The 21,709-nt window shown below is 33.4% G+C and overlaps 1 protein-coding gene across 1 annotated transcript in view; it reads left to right on the top strand.

Moving 5' to 3' along the window:
- LOC123535752 (uncharacterized) overlaps window positions 1-21,709 on the top strand; it is a 394,656-nt gene that overhangs the window by 196,310 nt on the left and 176,637 nt on the right. The window contains exons 9-10 of the mRNA XM_053528064.1: window positions 9,690-9,841; window positions 19,806-19,917. Coding sequence (XP_053384039.1) covers window positions 9,690-9,841; window positions 19,806-19,917 — 264 coding nt within the window. The remainder of the gene's footprint in view (window positions 1-9,689; window positions 9,842-19,805; window positions 19,918-21,709) is intronic.

Genomic DNA, 21,709 nt, shown 5'->3' with positions numbered 1-21,709 from the left:
TCTAAAAATAGAAAAACCTTGTGACCTCTCTAGAAGCCATATTTTTCACAAGATCTTCATGAAAATTGGTCAGAATGTTCACCTTGATGATATCTAGGTCAAGTTCGAAACTGGGTCATGTGCGGTCAAAAACTAGGTCAGTAGGTCAAATAATAGAAAAACCTTGTGACCTCTCTAGAGGCCATATTTTTCATGGATCTGTATGAAAGTTGGTCTGAATGTTCATCTTGATGATATCTAGATCAGTTTCGAAACTGGGTCAGCTGCGGTCAAAAACTAGGTCATTAGGTCTAAAAATAGAAAAACCTTGTGACCTCTCTAGAGGCCATACTTTTGAACGGATCTTCATGAAAATTGGTCAGAATGTTCACCTTGGTGATATCTAGGTCAGATTTGAAACTGGGTCACGTGCCATCAATAACTAGGTCAGTAGGTCAAATAATGAAAAAACCTTGTGACCTCTCTAGAGGCCATATTTTTCATGGGATCTGTATGAAAGTTGGTCTGAATGTTCATCTTGATGATATCTAGGTCAGATTCAAAACTGGGTCACATGAGCTCAAAAACTAGGTCACTATGTCAAATAATAGAAGAAAAAAAACGACGTCATACTCAGTTCAAAACTGGGTCATGTTGGGACAGGTGAGCGATTCAGGACCATCATGGTCCTCTTGTCTAATTTCACGAAGAATTCGGATAAAACATTTGAAAGCTTGTCACTACGTTCGTACTCATCTGTACTCTAAATGTGGTCGTACTTAAAATAATTCGAATGTAAAGTTATTATTCTAAAAATTATGTTACTGTTAATCAATTTTTTAAGTTATATGCAAAATTATGGGTAATGCAACATTTGTAACTAGAAATAAAAGTAAGATGCTCAAAAACCTTAAAATCACGCTTTTGGTAGTGTTGTTGATATGTGTGCACCGGTTATGGATATTTAAAACCTGTTTACCATTTCCAAGAACAACCAAATGGTAACTAAAAATGTACCGGAATCGTAAAGTCATCACATATGAAAACAATGCATTTAGTCGTCGTGTAATGCTTTTTTATGCAAGAATAGCGACAATACACGTTTGTTTTGTGTATTAACGTCTGCAGAAGCCCTTGGGATATGTTTGTGACCTCGACCTTCGGTCTCGGTCACAAACAATCCCGCAGGCTTCTGCAGATGATAATACACAAAAAAACGTGTATTATCCCTACAATAAATTTGTCTCTAGATAAAAACAGTTACAAATATTTAATAATATTACAAAAAGACATGTATTTAAATTCACCAGTGTTCAAGTTAGTTTACACAAAACCCACAAATTTAACGTTTACAGATATTGTTTTCCCTACATGACCATAGCTAAACAATTTCTCTGCCGTATGAGATTTCTGAAAACCTTTTAGTTATATTTGTGCTCAAATATTGTGCTCAAATATTGGACTGGTGCGACAAACTTAAGTTAATTTCATAATTATGCTCTTTAGATCACCTGAGCAATGTTTATGGTGAGCTATTGTGATCAAGCTGTGTCCGTCGTTTGTCCGTTGTTAAATATTGTGCTTAAAAGACATCTCTTCCAAAACCACTGAATGGATTTTGATGAAACTTGACAGGGATGTTCCTTGGATGGTCCTCTACCAAATTTATTCTAACGGTTCTGCATAGATGCACATAGGGGCCGCCAGAGCTAAAAATAGAAAAATCTTTAAACAACAACTAAACCGATGGTCAGATTTTGAAATAATTTTGCACAAATGGTCCTTATGTCACCGTCTACAAAGATTGTTCAGATTATACCGATTCGTTAAAAACCATGGCCGCCAGGGGGCGTGGTCACTTTTCCCTATATGTATAAAGTGGAAATTAAAAAAATCTTCTTGTGTGAAACTGCTAGCCCAATCAAAAAACATAGCAGCCAGAGGGCGTGGTCACCTCTATATGTATGTAGTGGAAACTTTAAATATCTTCTTGTGTGAAACTACTAGCTCAATTTTAAAATAATTTTTAGATAAATGGTCCTTGTGTGACCCCCTACCAAGATTGTTCAAATTATACCGATTCGTAAAATAACATGGCCCCCAGGGGGCGTGGTCACTTTTCCCTATATGTATATATTAGAAATTAAAAAAATCTTATGTGAAACTGCTAGCCCGATTTTAAAATTATTTTACGCAAATGGTGAATGTGTAATTCTCTACAAAGATTGTTCAAATCATTTTGATTTGTCTAAAAACATGGCCGCCAGAAGGCGTGGTCAGTTTTCCCTATATGTATATAGTGGAAACTTTAAAAATCTTCTAGTCTGAAACTGTTGGCCCGATTTTAAAATAATTTTACACAAATGGTCCTTGTGTGACCCTCTACCAAGATTGTTCAAATTACTACGGATTGATCAAAAATGGTTGAAATTTAGCAGGGTTATGGTTAACAAGTTTATTTTTTTTGCAAAAGTATGTTTACAGTTATACAACTAGAGTTGGAGATGATTTTGCACAAACCAAAAAAAAAAGAGAGAGAACTTTTTCAGCCCAATTAATATAATCACTGGTACATAAAGTCGGCAAAGAATATGTCTGGTAAAACAATCAGTTGGTTATATAACTGACTGATCACTTGGTGATTTACAATGGAACACTACTGAAAAATACATTACATGAGCAATTAGTTTGTCTTTTTTTGTTGTTGGAAGATTAAAAACACAGTTCTACTGTTAAATACTGTAGCAATATGTATGTTATCTGAGACAAGAGGACCATGATAGCTCTATATTTCTTACCAGAGTTTCTACCAGAGTTTCACTACACAAACAGGTATAATACTGGTAAGAAACATTAGAGCAAAATTGTTTTGAAAACTGGCCCTTTGATTTCAAAGTTTTCTGAAGAAAAATATAGGGAAAACTATAATTGCCTCCAGCAGCTATGTCTATTTTGTTTTGTTTTTTGACAAATCAAGATGACTGTTTTACAATCTTAGTAGAGGGCCACCTGCGGAAATGTGGAACATTTCCGTGAAATTATTTTAAAATCAGATGAACAGTTAGAAGAAGATGTAGTTTAGATGTTTTTGATAAATCGGAGTAATATGAACAAGTGAATGAACTACTGCTATGTAATACAAAGACCACTATTGGAAGTTGACAAATCAACTGCAGTGTTACAATGATCTGATGTATGTCATTTATTTGTTATCTAGTTTAAGATCTCATGTAACATAGTTTTGAACTTTACCTAAATAGCATTCTTTCAATTTTTTTATGAAGAACCAATGGAAAGGTGATCTCTAGAGTGTTAACAAGGTTTTTCTATGTATTGACCTAATGACCTAGTTTTTTATCTCAGGGAAACCAGTTTTGAACTTAACCAGGATTTCATAGAGACAAATTAATGATCTTACAGCTTTTATGGAACTATTTTTGCCCTCAGGTAATTATGTCTCCCATCACACAGTGGTGTGGGAGACATATTGATTTACTCCTATTTGTGTGTGTGTGTCTGTCTGTCACAAATCTTGTCCGCACTCTAAGTCAAACATTTCTCATATGATCTTCACCAAACTTCAACAAAATGTGTTTGCCAATAAGTCCTCGGCCAAGTTCAGTAACTAGCCAGATCGGCCCAGGCACTTGGAATTATGGCCCTTGAAACTTGTGTTTGATAACCAAAGCACTGAAAGTCTGATAAGGCAGTTGAGGTCTTGGTGCATGGTTGACTCATATACTACTAATCAGATGAATAGGCAATTGTTGAAGACATGCACTTTTTTCAAAAGCAGCTCTAGTTCAGTTTTAAATTTAACCTGAGAATTCATAAAGGCAATCATTTTAACAAAGTTTAAGTATTGCCAATAGAGTGTTAACAAGGTTTTCTATGATTTGACCTAGTGACATAGTTTTTTATCTCAGGTGATCCAATTTTAAACTTATCCTATATTTCATGGGGACAAACATTCTGATAAGTTTTATGATAATAAAATAGAAAATGTGGCCTCTAGAGTATCAACAAGCTTTTTCTTTGATTTGACTTAGTGACCTAGTTTTTGTCCTAAAATTCATAGACACAATCTTTCTGACAAAGTTTTTTGAAGATCAAGTCAAAAATTTTGCCTCTTTCTATGATTTGACCTAGAAACCTAGTTTTTGATTTCATGTTATCCATTTTTTTTATCCTATATTTCATGAAGGCAAATATTCTAATAAAGTTTTTCCTTTTAATTGGCTTTGTGACCTAGTTCTTGACCGTAGATGACTCTCCAAGGTTTTATTGAGGGTAACATTCTGTCAAAGTTTCATAAAGATTTGACCAAAATTGTGACCTCTAGAGGGTTAACAGTCAAATTGTTGATTGATTGCGGATGACGATGGATGTTGGGCACTTGGTTATCATTATAGCTTACCCTGAGCACTTTGTGCTCAGGAGAGCTAAAAAACAGAATATCACAAAAAAGTTTAAGGGATATTAAATTGGATCAAAATGACTAAAATATCAATATTTTCTGAGATATATTTGGCAGAATGCACTGAAAAGCTTGAAAGAGTGAAAATGCAGGTACGAAATATATCACAGCTTGAAAGCAAGTCTGTTAAATCAAATCCCAAATGGTTCTAATATATCACTAAAGAAATGTTGATGGAATGTTTAAAAATTATATCTACAGCCTGTATTTGCTGAAGTTCTGCCAATAGGATGGCCCTGATAACTGCCACACATTTTAAGAAACAACTGGTAAGAAACAACTCGTGGTGATGCACATAGTTTGGAGTCTAGTCACAAAATGCAGCCTAACCATTTGTCAAAAATGAAATTCAAAACAACCAATCAGATGTTGGAAGTTCTTCGACTTGTCTTCAAACTGCCAGGTGTAATGCTTTAAATGAATTAAACACCAATTTCAGAATGAGTAATAAGACTGGCATTCATACTTTTTATAACCTGTTGTATGCTTTTTGCTGCCCCCTGACACCAGAAAGTATCCAAAACTGTTTAAACTGCATGTCATACAGATTTAAAAATGGTACGTAGGAAGAAAGATTAATAAGTAGTATAGGAATTATAGTTTAGCTGAACATAGCATAATTTATAACTAAGGTGTATGATGTGTGCAGAATACAGTTAGTTATTTACACTTTAAATGGGCATTTACAAAAATAATAATCTAAACTCTACAAACAAAGATGTAAAGTTGATTACTAAATTTAACCTTTGATTGTTTTCAGATTGCAATATAACTCTTAAAGAGCTACTGTTACTGGTTTATCTTACTTTATTAGATTACAAAACATTGGATACCGGTAGTGTTTATAGTAGACGCAACTTGACCGCGATGGTTGACCTTAGGCTGATTATTCATTTCGATTATTTCATTATAGAAATCAAGGGTGCTTAGGGTAGCCGTGTATATTTACATGGAATTAGTTTGTATACTGTGCAGTATCAAAGTATATATACTTACATTTGATCAGTTAAAACTTCCAAAACACTAATTTATATTTACACAAATTAATATTTCCTTTTGTCTCGTGCAGCTCGTGTTTTACGTGCACTCCTTTTCTATAATAGGTTTTGCCTCATTACGTATTATAATGCAAAGGTCAACCATCGGGGTCAAGTTGCGTCCACTATACCAACGATATTCTCTTATGTTTTGTTTTAAAAGCTTCAGCTTTTGTATTTTACCTGCAACAATAGTCATCCTTCTAGAACAAAAATGTCCATGTACTGTATTGTACAATCAAATATTCTTATAATTGTAAGGTTTTGTGGTTTCAACCAAAGTGACCCAAGGGCATTGTCTCAGATATTTCAAATCATTGTCAATGGATTTTGGATTTCACCAACCAGTAAATCCAATGATGATTAGTCTCCGATGATTAGTGATGATTTTCTCAGTATCTTTTTATGGTGCTAATATATTCAGTTTTCCAATAAATTACATTGAGTTTGACTGGTCTGTCTCCAATGTGAGTTCTAAACCAAGCTAGGTGATGTATTCAGTTTTCCAATAAATTACATTGAGCTTGACTGGGGACGTTTTAAGATCCCTGACATCTGTCTCCAGTGTGAGTTCTAAACCAAGCTAGGTGATGTATTCAGTTTTCCAATAAATTACATTGAGCTTGACTGGGGACTCTTTAATATCCCTGATGTCTGTCTCCAGTGTGAGTTCTAAACCAAGCTAGGTGATGTGTTCAGTTTTCCAATAAATTACATTGAGCTTGACTGGGGACTCTTTAAGATCCCTGACGTCTGTCTCCAGTGTGAGTTCTAAACCAAGCTAGGTGATGTATTCAGTTTTCCAATAAATTACATTGAGCTTGACTGGGGACTCTTTAAGATCCCTGACGTCTGTCTCCAGTGTGAGTTCTAAACCAAGCTAGGTGATGTATTCAGTTTTCCAATAAATTACATTGAGCTTGACTGGGGACTCTTTAAGATCCCTGACGTCTGTCTCCAGTGTGAGTTCTAAACCAAGCTAGGTGATGTATTCAGTTTTCCAATAAATTACATTGAGCTTGACTGGGGACTCTTTAATATCCCTGATGTCTGTCTCCAGTGTGAGTTCTAAACCAAGCTAGGTGATGTGTTCAATTTTCCAATAAATTTCATTGAGCTTGACTCAGGACTCTTTAAGATCCCTGACATCTGTCTCCAGTGTGAGTTCTAAACCAAGCTAGGTGATGTATTCAATTTTCCAATATATTACATTGACTTTGACTGGGGACTCTTTAAGATCCCCGACGTCTTTCTCCAATGTGAGTTCTAAACCAAACTAGATGATGTATTCAGTTTTCCAATAAATTACATTGAGCTTGACTGGTGACTCTTTAATATCCCTGACAGCTGTCTCCAATGTGAGTTCTAAACCAAGCTAGGTGATGTATTCAATTTTCCGATAAATAACATTGAGCTTGACTGGGGACTCTTTAAGATCCCTGACGTCTGTCACCAATGTGAGTTCTAAACCAAGCTAGGTGATGTATTCAGTTTTCCAATCAGTTACATTGAGCTTGACTCGGGACTCTTTAAAATCCCTGACATCTGTCTCCAGTGTGAGTTCTAAACCAAGCTAGGTGATGTATTCAGTTTTCCAATAAATTACATTGAGCTTGACTGGTGACTCTTTAATATCCCTGACAGCTGTCTCCAATGTGAGTTCTAAACCAAGCTAGGTGATGTATTCAATTTTCCGATAAATAACATTGAGCTTGACTGGGGACTCTTTAAGATCCCTGACGTCTGTGTCCAGTGTGAGTTCTAAACCAAGCTAGATGATGTATTCAATTTTCCAATATATTACATTGACTTTGACTGGGGACTCTTTAAGATCCCCGACGTCTGTCTCCAATGTGAGTTCTAAACCAAACTAGATGATGTATTCAGTTTTCCAATAAATTACATTGAGTTTCACTGGTGACTCTTTAATATCCCTGACAGCTGTCTCCAATGTGAGTTCTAAACCAAGCTAGGTGATGTATTCAATTTTCCGATAAATAACATTGAGCTTGACTGGGGACTCTTTAAGATCCCTGACGTCTGTCACCAATGTGAGTTCTAAACCAAGCTAGGTGATGTATTCAGTTTTCCAATCAGTTACATTGAGCTTGACTCGGGACTCTTTAAAATCCCTGACATCTGTCTCCAGTGTGAGTTCTAAACCAAGCTAGGTGATGTATTCAGTTTTCCAATAAATAACATTGAGCTTGACTGGGGACTCTTTAAGATCCCTGACGTCTGTCTCCAATGTGAGTTCTAAACCAAGCTAGGTGATGTATTCAGTTTTCAAATAAATTACATTGAGCTTGACTGGTGACTCTTTAAGATCCCTGACGTCTGTCTCCAATGTGAGTTATAAACCAAGCTAGGTGATGTATTCAGTTTTACAATAAATTACATTGAGCTTGACTGGGGACTCTTTAAGATCCCTGACGACTGTATCCAATGTGAATTCTAAACAAAGCTAGGTGATGTATTCAGTTTTCCAATGAATAACATTGAGCTTGACTGGGGACTCTTTAATATCCCTGATGTCTGTCTCCAATGCGAGTTCTAAACCAAGCTAGGTGATGTATTCAATTTTACAATAAATTACATTTAGCTTGACTGGGGACTCTTTAAGATCCCTGACGTCTGTCTCCAATGGGAGTTCTAAACCAAGCTAGATGATGTATTCAATTTTCCGATAAATAACATTGAGCTTGACTGGGGACTCTTTAAGATCCCTGACGTCTGTCTCCAATGTGAGTTATAAACCAAGCTAGGTGATGTATTCAATTTTCCAGTCAATAACATTTAGCTTAGACTGGCATCAGTTGTTAGAGTCATTAAATGTAAAGCACTTGGCCTTTAAATCCTCTCTGATACCACTTTCTCATAAAATTTACAATATCTCTAGCCTCTGTCTCTAACGACTGGACAAATGCGATCCTGAGCCTGACAAATTTCATACCCGCTGTTGAGATAAGCCACAGTAAAAGGGAGCCACAGAAAAGTTGTTATATATTTAAAAAAAAAAAGAAAAAAAAAAGGGGGAAATGTTTTATCTCAACAGACTGTGTAAGTCTACATTTAGCTTGACTGGGGACTCTTTAAGATCCCTGACATCTGTCTCCAATGTGAGTTCTTAACCAAGCTAGGTGATGTATTCAGTTTTCCAATAAATTACATTGAGCTTGACTGGGGACTCTTAAGATCCCTGACGTCTGTTTCAGATGTGAGTTCTAAACCAAGCTAGGTGATGTATTCAATTTTTCAATCAATTACATTTAGCTTGACTGGGGACTCTTTAAGGTGTGAGAAAGTCATCCAGCTGCCTTATTGAAGACTGCCAGTTCTACTCAGGTGCCTGGAACAATGCCTGAAAGGTGACCTGGGGTCTTCTTCCACCATCAGAAGCTTCAAAAGTTGCCATATGACATAAATTGTGAAAGCCCCACCAAAACAATATACATTGAGCTTAAATGTATGGCTTAGCTAACTGTGCTATGTGTTGTTGGGTTTAACATCACACCGACACAATTATTGAGGCTCGAACCCACATCGGTGAGGGGCAAGTGATTTGAAGTCAGTAACCTTAACCACTTGGCCATGGAGGCCCCCTCTAACTGTGCTTGGACACAATAATTGTGTATCAAGCATTACACATAATGAAACTTTGTCTGTTCCAACAGACACTGTCAGTGTAGATTTATTACCTTGGTATTTGGATGCTTTGAACTTGATGTTTCAGATGAAAACTACAAAAGGTTAATGAAAACTTACATAAAGGTATTTCACTCAAACAGACAATCAAAGGGACTAACCCAAACATTTTAGGCAAAAAAATAATTTCTCTCAAAAATATACAAAATGTGAGTACTCTGAAAGTGACTTATGAGTGGTATGAACTTTCTGACATAAGATTTTTGCAAGATATTCTTATGAATAACCAAAGCTGTTGTGCGGAAGGCAGTTAATGTTTGCAATGCTTGTGAAATAATGCAGAAAATTTACACTCTTGCATTTTTACCAATATCTAACTTTTATTTTCACCCACTTTATCCTTTTTTTTCAGTGTCAAATATTATATACAATCTATGCCAAACTTGGTTGAAATGAACATATTGGAAAAGTTCACCCAAACTGTAGGCAAGCTAGCTAGTAAGCTTTTAAAAGAAGATTTCATATTAATAACATAGTTTTCTTTTCCACAGGAATCTATTATGAACCATCTGATTATTGACCGAATAACAGAAGTGACGTTACGAGAGCGCCGTGCAGCTTTACAGAAGGAGGCACTAGAGTTGGCATCGTACATCAAACAGAATCAGGACATCAATCATTCCCTAGTAAACATGTGTCAAAGGTGAGACTGTAAAGCATACCAATCATTTGTAAATAAGATAAATGTAGTCGTTATATAATGCTTTGACTACATCCATAGCTAGAATGAGCTGGGCTCCTTGCGCTGTCAAGTGTTTCACTGTTTGTGTCAGCCAATGAAGATAAATACATGCTGCTGTGATCCACTAAATCTGTTAGTGAGATTTTCTTAAATTTTGGCTGTATTTTTCAAGATACAAAAATGTATTTCATCATTCTAAAGGTCTCTCAGATGGTAGTAGGACTTTTTTTGAATTTTAAGTTAAATTTTATTAATGGTGCATTAACTACCAATCATTGGGGATATTCTAAGAATTCTTCCATGTGTTAGAAGTTACCAGATGGCTTATGTTCAATCAGTAGTTCAAATGCAGACATAAGAAATAGAGGTTCGATTAAAATGAAAAGAAACTCAGCCTTTAAATATTTTCATATTAAAGGGAGGTAATGATGAAATCTTATACTGAATTATGCTAAGCAACAGATATTTTGTTCCTTACATAAACCGCTAAACAGTGCGAAGTTTCATAAATCAAATGACATTTTTAAAAAGTGTGATTCAGACCACCTTCAGAACTGGATATATTCATACATACCTGTATATTCTTTAATCAACATCCTCCCCCATATTTTCCACACATAAAAAAAAAAAAAAAAATATATATATATATATATATATATAAAAAAATTGCGGGGTGGGTATCTAGGACATAAATGTTAATATGTTCATGTTATAATTGTGTTGAAGTTGGATTTATGGCAAAAATGTTAAAAAAAAAAGTTTTGAAGGCTGTAATAAATGCCACCCTGGAGACTTTTCCATCTATGCAAAATTTGATACCCCTACACCATTAATATGGGTATATAGAACCTTATTAAACAAAGCAGAAATTGACCATTACAGTGCTGCATTTTGAGGCAGGTCTAAAAACTTATTTACATAACCTTGAAGCCTCCGTTATAAAAAAGATGCTCAAATCATTCTAAGAAATGCTTTTCAGAAAACATTACATTTCTCAGAAATATTATTACTTTTTGCAGTTGTTGAAAACATTTCCCTCTAGCTATTTGCTGAAATGTCAAATTGAAATGTACTTCATCAGCAATTAACGTCAGTAATAGAAAGCTCTTCTTTCTAAATTATGTGTAGAATTATCTACTCTTGAAAGTGAAATCTTACAAATTATACACTAAAAAAATCTATCAAAGTATTGACTGTCTACACTTTCCTGGCACGGGCGGCAGGATTTACGTCATGAATTGCATACGTCTTTTATCAAGTATACTCAGCTTGTCTGCAATTTATACTTGATTTTATATTTCTGAGTTTCATGTATATTTGTCTATACTGTAAATCGCATTAAAGCTGCACATTAGAATTATGCATGTTGTTCCTTTATATTACTAGATATACCAATATTTTATATAGGAGTTCAGAGAAATATCAGAAATAGAGAAAAGGTTGAACCTTATACAAGAGATAAAGAGATATAGTATTCCTTCAAAATTTACATTTAAAATATATATTCAGTGATTGTATATTAGTTGGTGATGCATGATTAGCTCCCCTTAGTTGCATACATCATATTCCTTACAAGATATACACAAATTTAACTGGGTATGAGTTATTTGATGATATATTAGAACATCTTGCTGTTTTTCATATACTGCAACCAGATGATTTGTGAATTTAGAGAGAGAAACTGATAAGAATTTTTGTTTCAGAGCAATTATTATTTAGGCATGAAATACAAAGGCCTCCAGCCATGTCACACATTCTGTTTTAGTTCATACACTATAATGTATTCTATAAAATCAGTTTCTTTTTTTATATATTTAGCATTTAGCAGTGTATCAGTATCAGATATTGCCTGTATTCTGTACAAGTGAATTGTCAGAATTTGGGTCAGCAACTACTTTTATCCACACACTTGCGTTATACACACTTGTCCTCCACCATGGTTTCATGTAGAGAAGTTGTGTAGAGAACATTAAAGTCTTGATAAATGAATATTGTTACAACACAACTAACACACTGCTGAAAAATTATGTTAGATAAAACAGAAGAAGAAAAAAGAAAAAAAATGATGCAAGTCGTGTAATTGTTTTGGCAAGTATTAGGAAAAAAAACAGAATTAGTTAAGCTCCAAGAAAATTAACACCTTAATGCATTATCTGGTGATAAGTTTGATAGAACTACAGGTTTTAGCTCCTACATTTGTTGAACACATGAGCCGTGCCATGACAAAACCAACATAGTGGGTATGCGACCAGCATGGATCCAGACCAGCCTGCGCATCCGCGCAGTCTGGTCAGGCTCCATGCTGTTCGCTTTTAAAGCCTATTGGAATTGGAGAAACTATTAGCGAACAGCATGGATCCTGACCAGACTGCGCGGATGCGCAGGCTGGTCTGGATCCATGCTGGTCGCATACCCACTATGTTGGTTTTCCCATGGCACGGCTCACATGTTTTATAACCTTCACAACAGTCTGACTGAAACAAAATTCAAGAAGCCTCCAGAAGTTAAGACATCAAATACTGATCAAGTTGTGACTTGAAGTATGTGTAGTCATCAATAAATGTTCCATTTTAGAGATGCAAAGAATTAAGTGAACTTGGTGCATTTTATGCTAAACTGGCACTATATTAGTCAACAAAACCATTACAAAAATGAAAAAAAAAATCAAAATTTAATTAATATTTTATGATTAAATGATAATTAGATGAAATAATCAAGTCTTGGCTTCTTTCCAAAGCACATTATATTGTTTATAAGAATATTATATGTTTGTTTTCAATTGAAAACATATGTTGGCTGTCTTACAAATGTTACACTATTGTTACACACAATGTAACAATAGCTTGATTGAAATGTCTGTGGATTTTCTTCTTTTCTATCTTGATAATCTTCTTGCATCTACATAAAAAACAGTTATCACAGCTTTGTCAGGTTATACTGAGCAAAAAGTGTGCCACAGAATGTATGGGGTTTAGTAGAATTTGTGAAAATTTTGAATTTGTTATACTTTTCTGTGCATGTTAATATTTATTATTTTGATTAATTCTTTGAAAATGTGCAACATAAAAAATCAACATCATTTCTAAATAAGGATTCATTTTGTAAGAGGGTCACATTTGACTTAATTAATGCCACTGATTATCTGATGAATATACCAAAATTTCACCTGATTAATATTTTGTATAGTAATATATATATAAGCTTCATCAGAATGTTTGTCTTTTATAAAATCTAGGTCAGAATTTAGTCTGTATTATCTGAGTTCAAAAGTAAAGTCACAAGGTCAAAGAGGTCACATTTTGTAGCTGATCTTCATAAAACTTTGTCAGAATGTTTGCCTGCATAAAGTGTAGGTAAATTTAAAAAAAAATGTTGTCTGAGTTCAAAAATAAGGTCATTAGGTCAAAAAATGGAAAAAGCTTGTTAATACTGTAGATGCCACAGTTTTACCTGATCTCCATAAAACTTGACATAGATATTTATCACGATGAATTTCAGGCCTGTTTTAAGTTGTCACTTATGGTTAGATCTTAGGAAAATTGTGCATACATACTTGAGGACACATTTTATACCCATTCTTCATGAAATATGGTCAGAATGTTTGTCCTTTATGAAGGCTGGTTCTAGTTTAAAGCTCGTTTGTCTAGATTGAAAAACTCATTCTAGTAGGTCAAGTACGTAAAAGAAAAGCTTTGTAAATTAATGCTAAATAATTAAAATATGACTAATAATGTACCATGCATTTAACAGGTTCTACTTGATGCGAATTTTTTTTTTCATCCTAACTTTCTGCTGGCATTTCATAGTTAGAGCGTTTCTCTCTATGAAATCTAGGTCAAATTAGAAATTAGGTTATTTTTTGTAACTGGTCATTTGAGTGATGTTTGGCTGTTAACTATGATGAAGACTTGCCAAAATAAAATTTTGGTTTTGTACTTTATAATCAGTGAATTTTAGCGGTATTATAAGATATAATTTGAACATGATATGATACAGTGATATTTCTAACACATTTTATTGAGATTTGACAACTTTGTAAAGATTTCTGTACATACACTTAGTTCTACAAATAGCTCTGGAGATAATACGCATTACTAGAACTTGAAATTGGCACCTGTCTGCAGTTTTGTGCCTTCCAAATTACTATGAAAATTATCTTCTATCTGTTTTGTAATTATACAGATTTTTAATAAGAACTGATTATTAGACCATAAAACTTGAAGGCTTCCCAAAAGTTCCTGGTATTTCAGAAACCACTACTAGACAGATCTCATTTTCACCTGTTAAAAGTAAGTCTGAGTCATACAGATGCTCTTTTGTTTTTCTGTACTCAAGAGATTGATATTTTTCTGAATACTGTAAACCAGACTATAGAAGCTGGCAGCCATGTTTTGATGATTTTTTCTAAAATGCAATTAGGTATGAAATACATGGGTGTGTTTAAATCAGCCTCCACATGTACTTTAATCACAACCAGTGTATTTTATGGTAATAATACATTGTACTTACTACACAATTAACATATTTATTTTCACTTACATTGTACCTGCTACACAATCAATGTATTTGGTTGTACTTACATTGAACGTATTACACAACTAATGTATTTTATTGTACTTACATTGTACTTGATACACAACAGGTCTTAATTGTACTTACAGATACTTAATTTGTATAACTACATAATCAGTTTATTGTATTGCACTAACATTGCACTTAATTAAAAACAATGTATTTCATTGTACCTAAATTGCACTTATTACAGGATCAATATATTTCGTCGAACATACATTGCACTTATTACACAACCAAGGTATTTCATTGAACATACATTGACTTATTACAAAACCAGTGTATTTCAATGAACTAACATTGCACTTATTACAAAACCAATGTATTTCAATGAACTTACATTACACTTATTACACAACCAATGTATTTCAATGAAGTAACATTGCACTTATTACATAACCAATGTATTTCAATGAACTTAAATTACACTTATTACACAACCAATGTATCATTGCACTTATTACACAACCAAGATATTGCATTGAACTTGCATTGCACACTTAATTATTACACGGCCTCGGTGTATTTCGTTGAACTTTCATTGCACTAATTACAGACCATTATTTTTCATTGAACTAACATTGCACTTATTACAGAGCTAATGTATTTCATTGAACTTACATTACACTTATTACACAGTCAAGGTATTTCATTGAACTAACATTGCACTTATTACACAGCCAATGTATTTTGTTGAACTGACATTGCATTATTACTCAGCTTATGTATTTCAGTGAACTAACATTATATCTATTACACAACCAATGTATTTCATTGAACTTACATTACACTTATTACACAGCCAAGGTATTTCATTGAACTTACATTGCAATTACTAGACAGCCAATGTATGTCATTGAACTTACAATGTACTTATTCAGATCAATGTATTTCATTGAACTTACAATGTACTTATTACACAGCCAATGTATTTCATTGAACTTACATTGCACTTATTACACAGCCAATGTATTTTGTTGAACTGACATTGCACTTATTACTCAGCTAATGTATTTCAGTGAACTAACATTATATCTATTACACAACCAATGTATTTCATTGAACTTACATTACACTTATTACACAGCCAAGGTATTTCATTGAACTTACATTGCAATTACTAGACAGCCAATGTATGTCATTGAACTTACAATGTACTTATTCAGATCAATGTATTTCATTGAACTTACAATGTACTTATTACATAGCCAATGTATTTCATTGAACTTATATTGCACTTAATTACAAATCAGTGTGTATGTTTTTTTTTCCCTTTACTCCATAGATACGCATTTTAACGCATCTATGCATTACTACATAGATACTCCTTTTAACGCATCTATGCATTACTCCATAGATACGCATTTTATCGCATTCTACTACACTGATAGTTTAAATGCAAAATACCAATAAAATATATTGGCAATGAAGCCCACAAAAGCATATTTGTGAAGTTTAAACTGTTAATAAAAGATCAGTTTCAGAAAATCTTGTGGTTATAATTGTAATTTATTGATAATTATCACTTTTAATTCAGGTGGCATTTTCTGAAAATCACACTGACTTTATATATATTAGGACAGCTATTGATGGATGGAAAAGTACATAGATGACCCAAAAACAAGTTATTATTTGCATTCTATCATTCAGCTATGGCAAATTATGTAAAAATGAGACATAAGATTGGTGTAATAAAAGGTGTGGTTACCATAACAACCATTAAAATCCATAGATCACTTGTCAACATATGGAATTTATGCTAATTGACCTGGACCCCTTGGAAGTGTGTTTATTGTGCACAGCTGTCAAAACAAAGCAATTAGGGTGTTGTTTGCATCATTATTTATGATGTGGATCAACAAATTTTATAGAAAGTGTCATTGATCAGTGCTTCTTATCAAAACATTATGTAATTAATTAATTTTATGATCTATGAAGTTCTGTAAGTTTGGTAGGGGTGTAGATTTTAATGATTATAATTAAATGGGTTTGCTTATTTTGAAAATCACTTAATACAGACCTTTCTAGTCTTTCATTTACCTTCAATTAATAAAATTGTGCATTTGTAACAGTAAAAATATTTCTTTTCTGTTGTGTCACATGCATAAAACAGCTAAATTATAATAATATTCTAAAGTCTTAGGTTTGTAGCTTTCTATTGTGAAAAATATTTATCACAAAATTATGAAAATTATACCATCAGAAAGGAAATTTAATTCTAAAAATAAATTATGTTGGATGCTAAATGGTTAAAACAAGTATTCATAAACTAATTTTGATCTGAGTAACACAGGTATAAATTTTGCATTTTTCTCCAATAACCTGTATGGAGATAGTGTACAGATAATGCTACTGAGTGTATTGGGTATCAATAATCAATACTATTGTATCTGTATGGAGTAAAGGGTTAATTAATATAGTTTTTTTAAAATAAGCTCTCTTTATTATGGTAGAATTTAAAAGGCTGAGTATTTCTTTTGATTTCAATTTAATTTCTAGTTTTGCATCTGCAGTAGCTATATAATATTGGGATATTTCAACAACCTGAACCAAAATGCAAGTTTTAAAACTTTATTTTCCTTTATTCTGTTTCAAGGCAGACAAAGGGAGGTAATATTAATTTACAAACTTGGATTTCTAATGAATTTTGGCTTAATATGTAATTGTTAATATATTAAATCTTTAACAAGTATACTGCAACAGATTTTATATTCATACAATTCCCATAAGCTGAGTATATTCATCAAATTAGTACTAATAATGTGCTAAATAATTCTACCTTGGTTGAGCTGCCGGGATAGGAATATCATGTTTTAAAATTACCTCCACTGAAAATCTAACATAGCCCTATATAAGTACAGATCATCAGATGTTGTAGTTTTGAACAAATATATTATTAATGAGCAAAATCTTTAATGTTCAAACTTGTGGGCAAGTTCATTAAGTTAATTCAACTGCCAGCATCTCAGTATGCCAGGATGCAAATTAAGTGCATATCTGCCTCTATTTCTAGTTAATTTTCTAAGAAAGCAAGCAGCAGTTCATCAACTAATGAGGCAGGTAGACATCAAGAAATTTATCATCAATTTGCAAAAGGGCATTTTAATATCAATGTGTTGATTGAACACACTAAGCAAGTGGAATTATAAAATTTCATAAATGTGAAACATTTTATCTACAGTGATACCACTGGAGTATCGGTAGCTCAAACACCCCAGGCTCATTTGAACACAACTCCTGCGGTCCCCAGTCTAGTCTGATAAAACTCATCTCCTAAAATGATAATGCATTGGATCTGAGGACAGGCTATTGAGACTCGCGTTCACCAGTAAGAGCCTTGCTTTCAACATTTTGAAATTGAAAGTAGAAGTTTTGAAAAAATCTATATAATGCAGTTATTTGCTTATCTGCTGCCAACCTCAAACAGTCAGTATTTTACGTACATTCAGAAGCCATTATGTACATTCTACCATATTCTTGCATTTTCTTGTCATCACCTTAATTAAAATGTTAGAAAATGCTTAGGATATAGAACAAATTAATAAATATGCATGTCTCTCAAGCTGGTTAAAAGCTGGTTAAATCAGTAGTGTAATTTTTTTTTTTTTCCCCCATAAAAACACTGCATGCAAATTAACTCCACTGGGAAAATGATCGGCTGTACTACATCTACCTTTCACAGAGAGAAAACATGGAGTAGTTTTTCCTAGCAGCTAATACAATAATTGGACTTAAGAGAAAAGGAAGAGAATACCTTTGCTTATACTTATGTATGATTGTAAACAGCTTTCATTATAAACAAAACTAGTTATTTGCATTTGAGAAATTTTGTTTTTTTTGTTTTTTGATAATCAATGATTTTGTGGTGGGAGAATAAACTTATTGGTGCACTGTTGTATTATATATAATTCAAGAAAGGTGTATTAATTTTATTTGCACCAGGATATAGTTGTAAATGCACATTCAATTAGAAGGAACTTCTACGTTAGAAAAGACATTGGATTTATTGAGCAGTGGACTGAATTACTGTTGGATTTAGTTACGAAATTGGAATTTTTATGGGAAGTGCAAAGTCGTGTGCATCTACAGAATTTTCAAGACAAACTGTGTTGCATCAGTAGATAGATAGGTATCAAGGAATTTGACATTGGTTTGCAAAAACAATGAAGAATGCATATTTCATGATCTGGTCTGACTGAATTTTGATTACAACTTGTTGCAGTTACAGAAATTTTAGAACATTTTTTTTACCTTTATAAATACTCTATTTTGTCAGACAGTTGGTACTGGAGAAAACATTTAGACAATGGATGTGTTATGCCAATAATAGAGTAAAACGTTGGTTTCATACTAACGTCACAACGCAAAAAAAGTGACAATGTTTTGTTTGATGGCATGATACGGTATGCTTTATTTATTTGAGGTCCTGTCGCTGCAACTTAAACAATCCAGTGAAAGTAATTGTTTTGCCAGATATTTTGATTTGAAATTGAATAAATAAAAAGAAAAAGAAAACCAAAAAAACTTCTGGATGGAAATTTATTTACCTAGTTCTTAGACATTCAGTATTAAATGGCTATGCTATACTAGGGAAAATTCATTTACTAAATAATCAAGGTGGTGTACATATTATAAGACACCTAAGGGAATATAAAAAAAGGGATATTGAAATCAATGACTTAATAAGATCTGAACTTGATTAGATCTAATGAACTTCTACAAAATAGTATGTGAGAGAAAATTCCTTTTGAAAGGAAACATGTGCATATGAAGGTTTGCACAAAACAAGTTATATTTGTATTCAACAGATTATTCTGTATAAGCGAATAAGTGAAGGATAATTAAATAAGTCTCTTCCAAAGTTCTTCTCAGGAGAGTCATACAGTTTGCTTAGTTAATAAATAAGTATTCCAAAATGCCATACACAGATGGATCTTTAGGGAACAATGTCAGGGAAACAGGGGAACAGGGGGGTGGACTGAGAAAGTCAAATAGTGGTAAAGGACTAAGAAAGCTTACAAAACAACCGACTGTTGAAAGCGAAAAAAGACGCGAAATGTTAAAACAGGAAAGTAAAGATAGTGGAATTGTGACGGAAATGGTTGTTAGACCAAAAGACGTTCCAACACCAGTGTCACAAAGGGAATATAGTAGGTCTGAAACAAGTGCTTCAACAACTTCAAAAACGAGGCGAAGTTTAAAATCGAAAAACCAAAGTGACAAAATAAAGCGGTCGCAAAGTGTGAAAGTTAAAGGACACAAGCCAGATATAGATCCTGGATATCAGAGATCCCATGATGATCTAGAGGTATTTATTTTGATTTTTTATTCTTAGAGTCTGTTATATTTTCAGGAATTTAGCAAACCATTTATATGCAAAGGTGTATGAGACACAAGAAGACATGTGCCGAAAAAGGAACGAAATTCGTGTGGCGAACTTACAGCTGGGAGTTGTACGATCACAAGTAAGAAATCTGGGCTATAATTTTGGTTTACCATAGTTTTATGTAGTGTATTGGATTCAACAAACAACATGTTTGCCATTTAAAGCAATAGAATTGCTTTTCTGGATTTGTTTTCCCTGCAGATTTTTAAGCCACTAGTTTTGTTTCATGTGGTGATAATTGTTTTAATGAGTATTCCCTAGCCCTGCACAATCTGTTGGTCCAGTGCAAAAATAACTGTTAGGGAAGCAACTCCAACATTTAAGCTGGACTATACAAAGCGGACAACTATCCTACTCACTACGGGGTCGCATCATATGACAAAAGGGCCACAACTCTCACACCAGTATTTCACTAATTATATTAGAATTTCAGGCTGAAGTTTTTACTATTTGATTCAAACTTAAATTGTTTATTTCACACCTACATCATATGACACAAAAATCTAACTCTTGCACCAATATTTCATGAATTATGTGCTGTTTGTACTTAGAAATTCTAGTTAATATTTTGATGCACTTTCACTCCATCTTTGTTATTACTTTTTTTAATGAATTTGACTAACATTTTAACAGTGGTCCAACATCACCAACCACAACAGGGTGTTAATCACTCCAGTAATAGCTCCAGTTTTGATAGACACATATTTCAATGTTGATCCCAGCATAGCAGTGTTAGAGGCCCCTTATTTCTCTAACAAAATGGAATTGTGGTGGGGATGGGGGTTAGACAATTAGAACACTTTTTATTTATCTTACTTCTTGAGGTTTATATTCAGTTTTTGAGAAATTGATCTATTATTTCAAAATTGATTATTTCAAGTCATTTTAACTCTCGCAGGAATATATAAATGTCAAATGATTTTCATTCTCTTTGTCAAAGAATTGTAATGAATTATTAAAAGGTAAACATACCTTGAAGAGAATTCAAGTCAGCAGTTTTTTAAAGTTATCAATAAAAATACACTCCCATAAGTTAATATATAGTCAGTTGTGGAAATCGATCTAATTAACACAAGTTACTTGAATAATTGACACGGAATGTCAAAGTAAATTGAGAAGCTAGAGAATTTGCAAATGAAGTTGAAAGGTCAATGTGATATTTATTTATTTGAGAAAATCTTAAGTTACTATTTTTCATAATCTTATATTGTCAATGAATAAATTTTTGAATGAAGTAATAAATCTTATTGTGAGCAATGCTAGGATACAGTTATAAAATATCAGATCATAGAATAAGCCATCCTGCTAAGCAGAATGAGTAAGGCTATCTGGATGTCAGAATATTTTTGGAAGTTCAAGAAAACAAACACTTGACTGCTTGAATGTTAGAACATTTTGAGATTTTAATGAAAACAGACATTAACATTTTGAAATTTCAATGAAAACAGATATTTGGACATTGACTCTTAGAATATCAAAACATTTAAAACTAATGTTTGGGCCTATATGACTGAGTGGTTCATTAAAGATCAGTGACTTGGAATCACTTATGGCTTTCATCTCTTTAGATTTGGCACTAAAATTGTTTGGGATGTAGAATTTTTACATGTGAGAAAATAAAATCTGATATTAGATCCATTGGAACTATAGAACACAACCAAGTAATGTTACAACAGTCAGGATGTAAGATAATGAAATGTGCAACACCCCTCACACCCCTTATTACCACCAGTTTAGGCGGAACTCTGTTATTTGAATGTACCCCATGATCCCAGTGGCTTATTGAAGCTTGATTGTTCATTCTACTCAGCTGCTATTTTGTGCCTGAAATCCTAAAAATACTGGAAAGTCGTGGTTTGACTTATAATTTT

This window comes from Mercenaria mercenaria, chromosome 17 (genome assembly GCF_021730395.1).
Source record: "Mercenaria mercenaria strain notata chromosome 17, MADL_Memer_1, whole genome shotgun sequence".
Taxonomy (NCBI): domain Eukaryota; kingdom Metazoa; phylum Mollusca; class Bivalvia; order Venerida; family Veneridae; genus Mercenaria; species Mercenaria mercenaria.
Note: the sequence above shows the minus strand (reverse complement) of the source record. Positions and strands in the feature narration are given on the sequence as shown.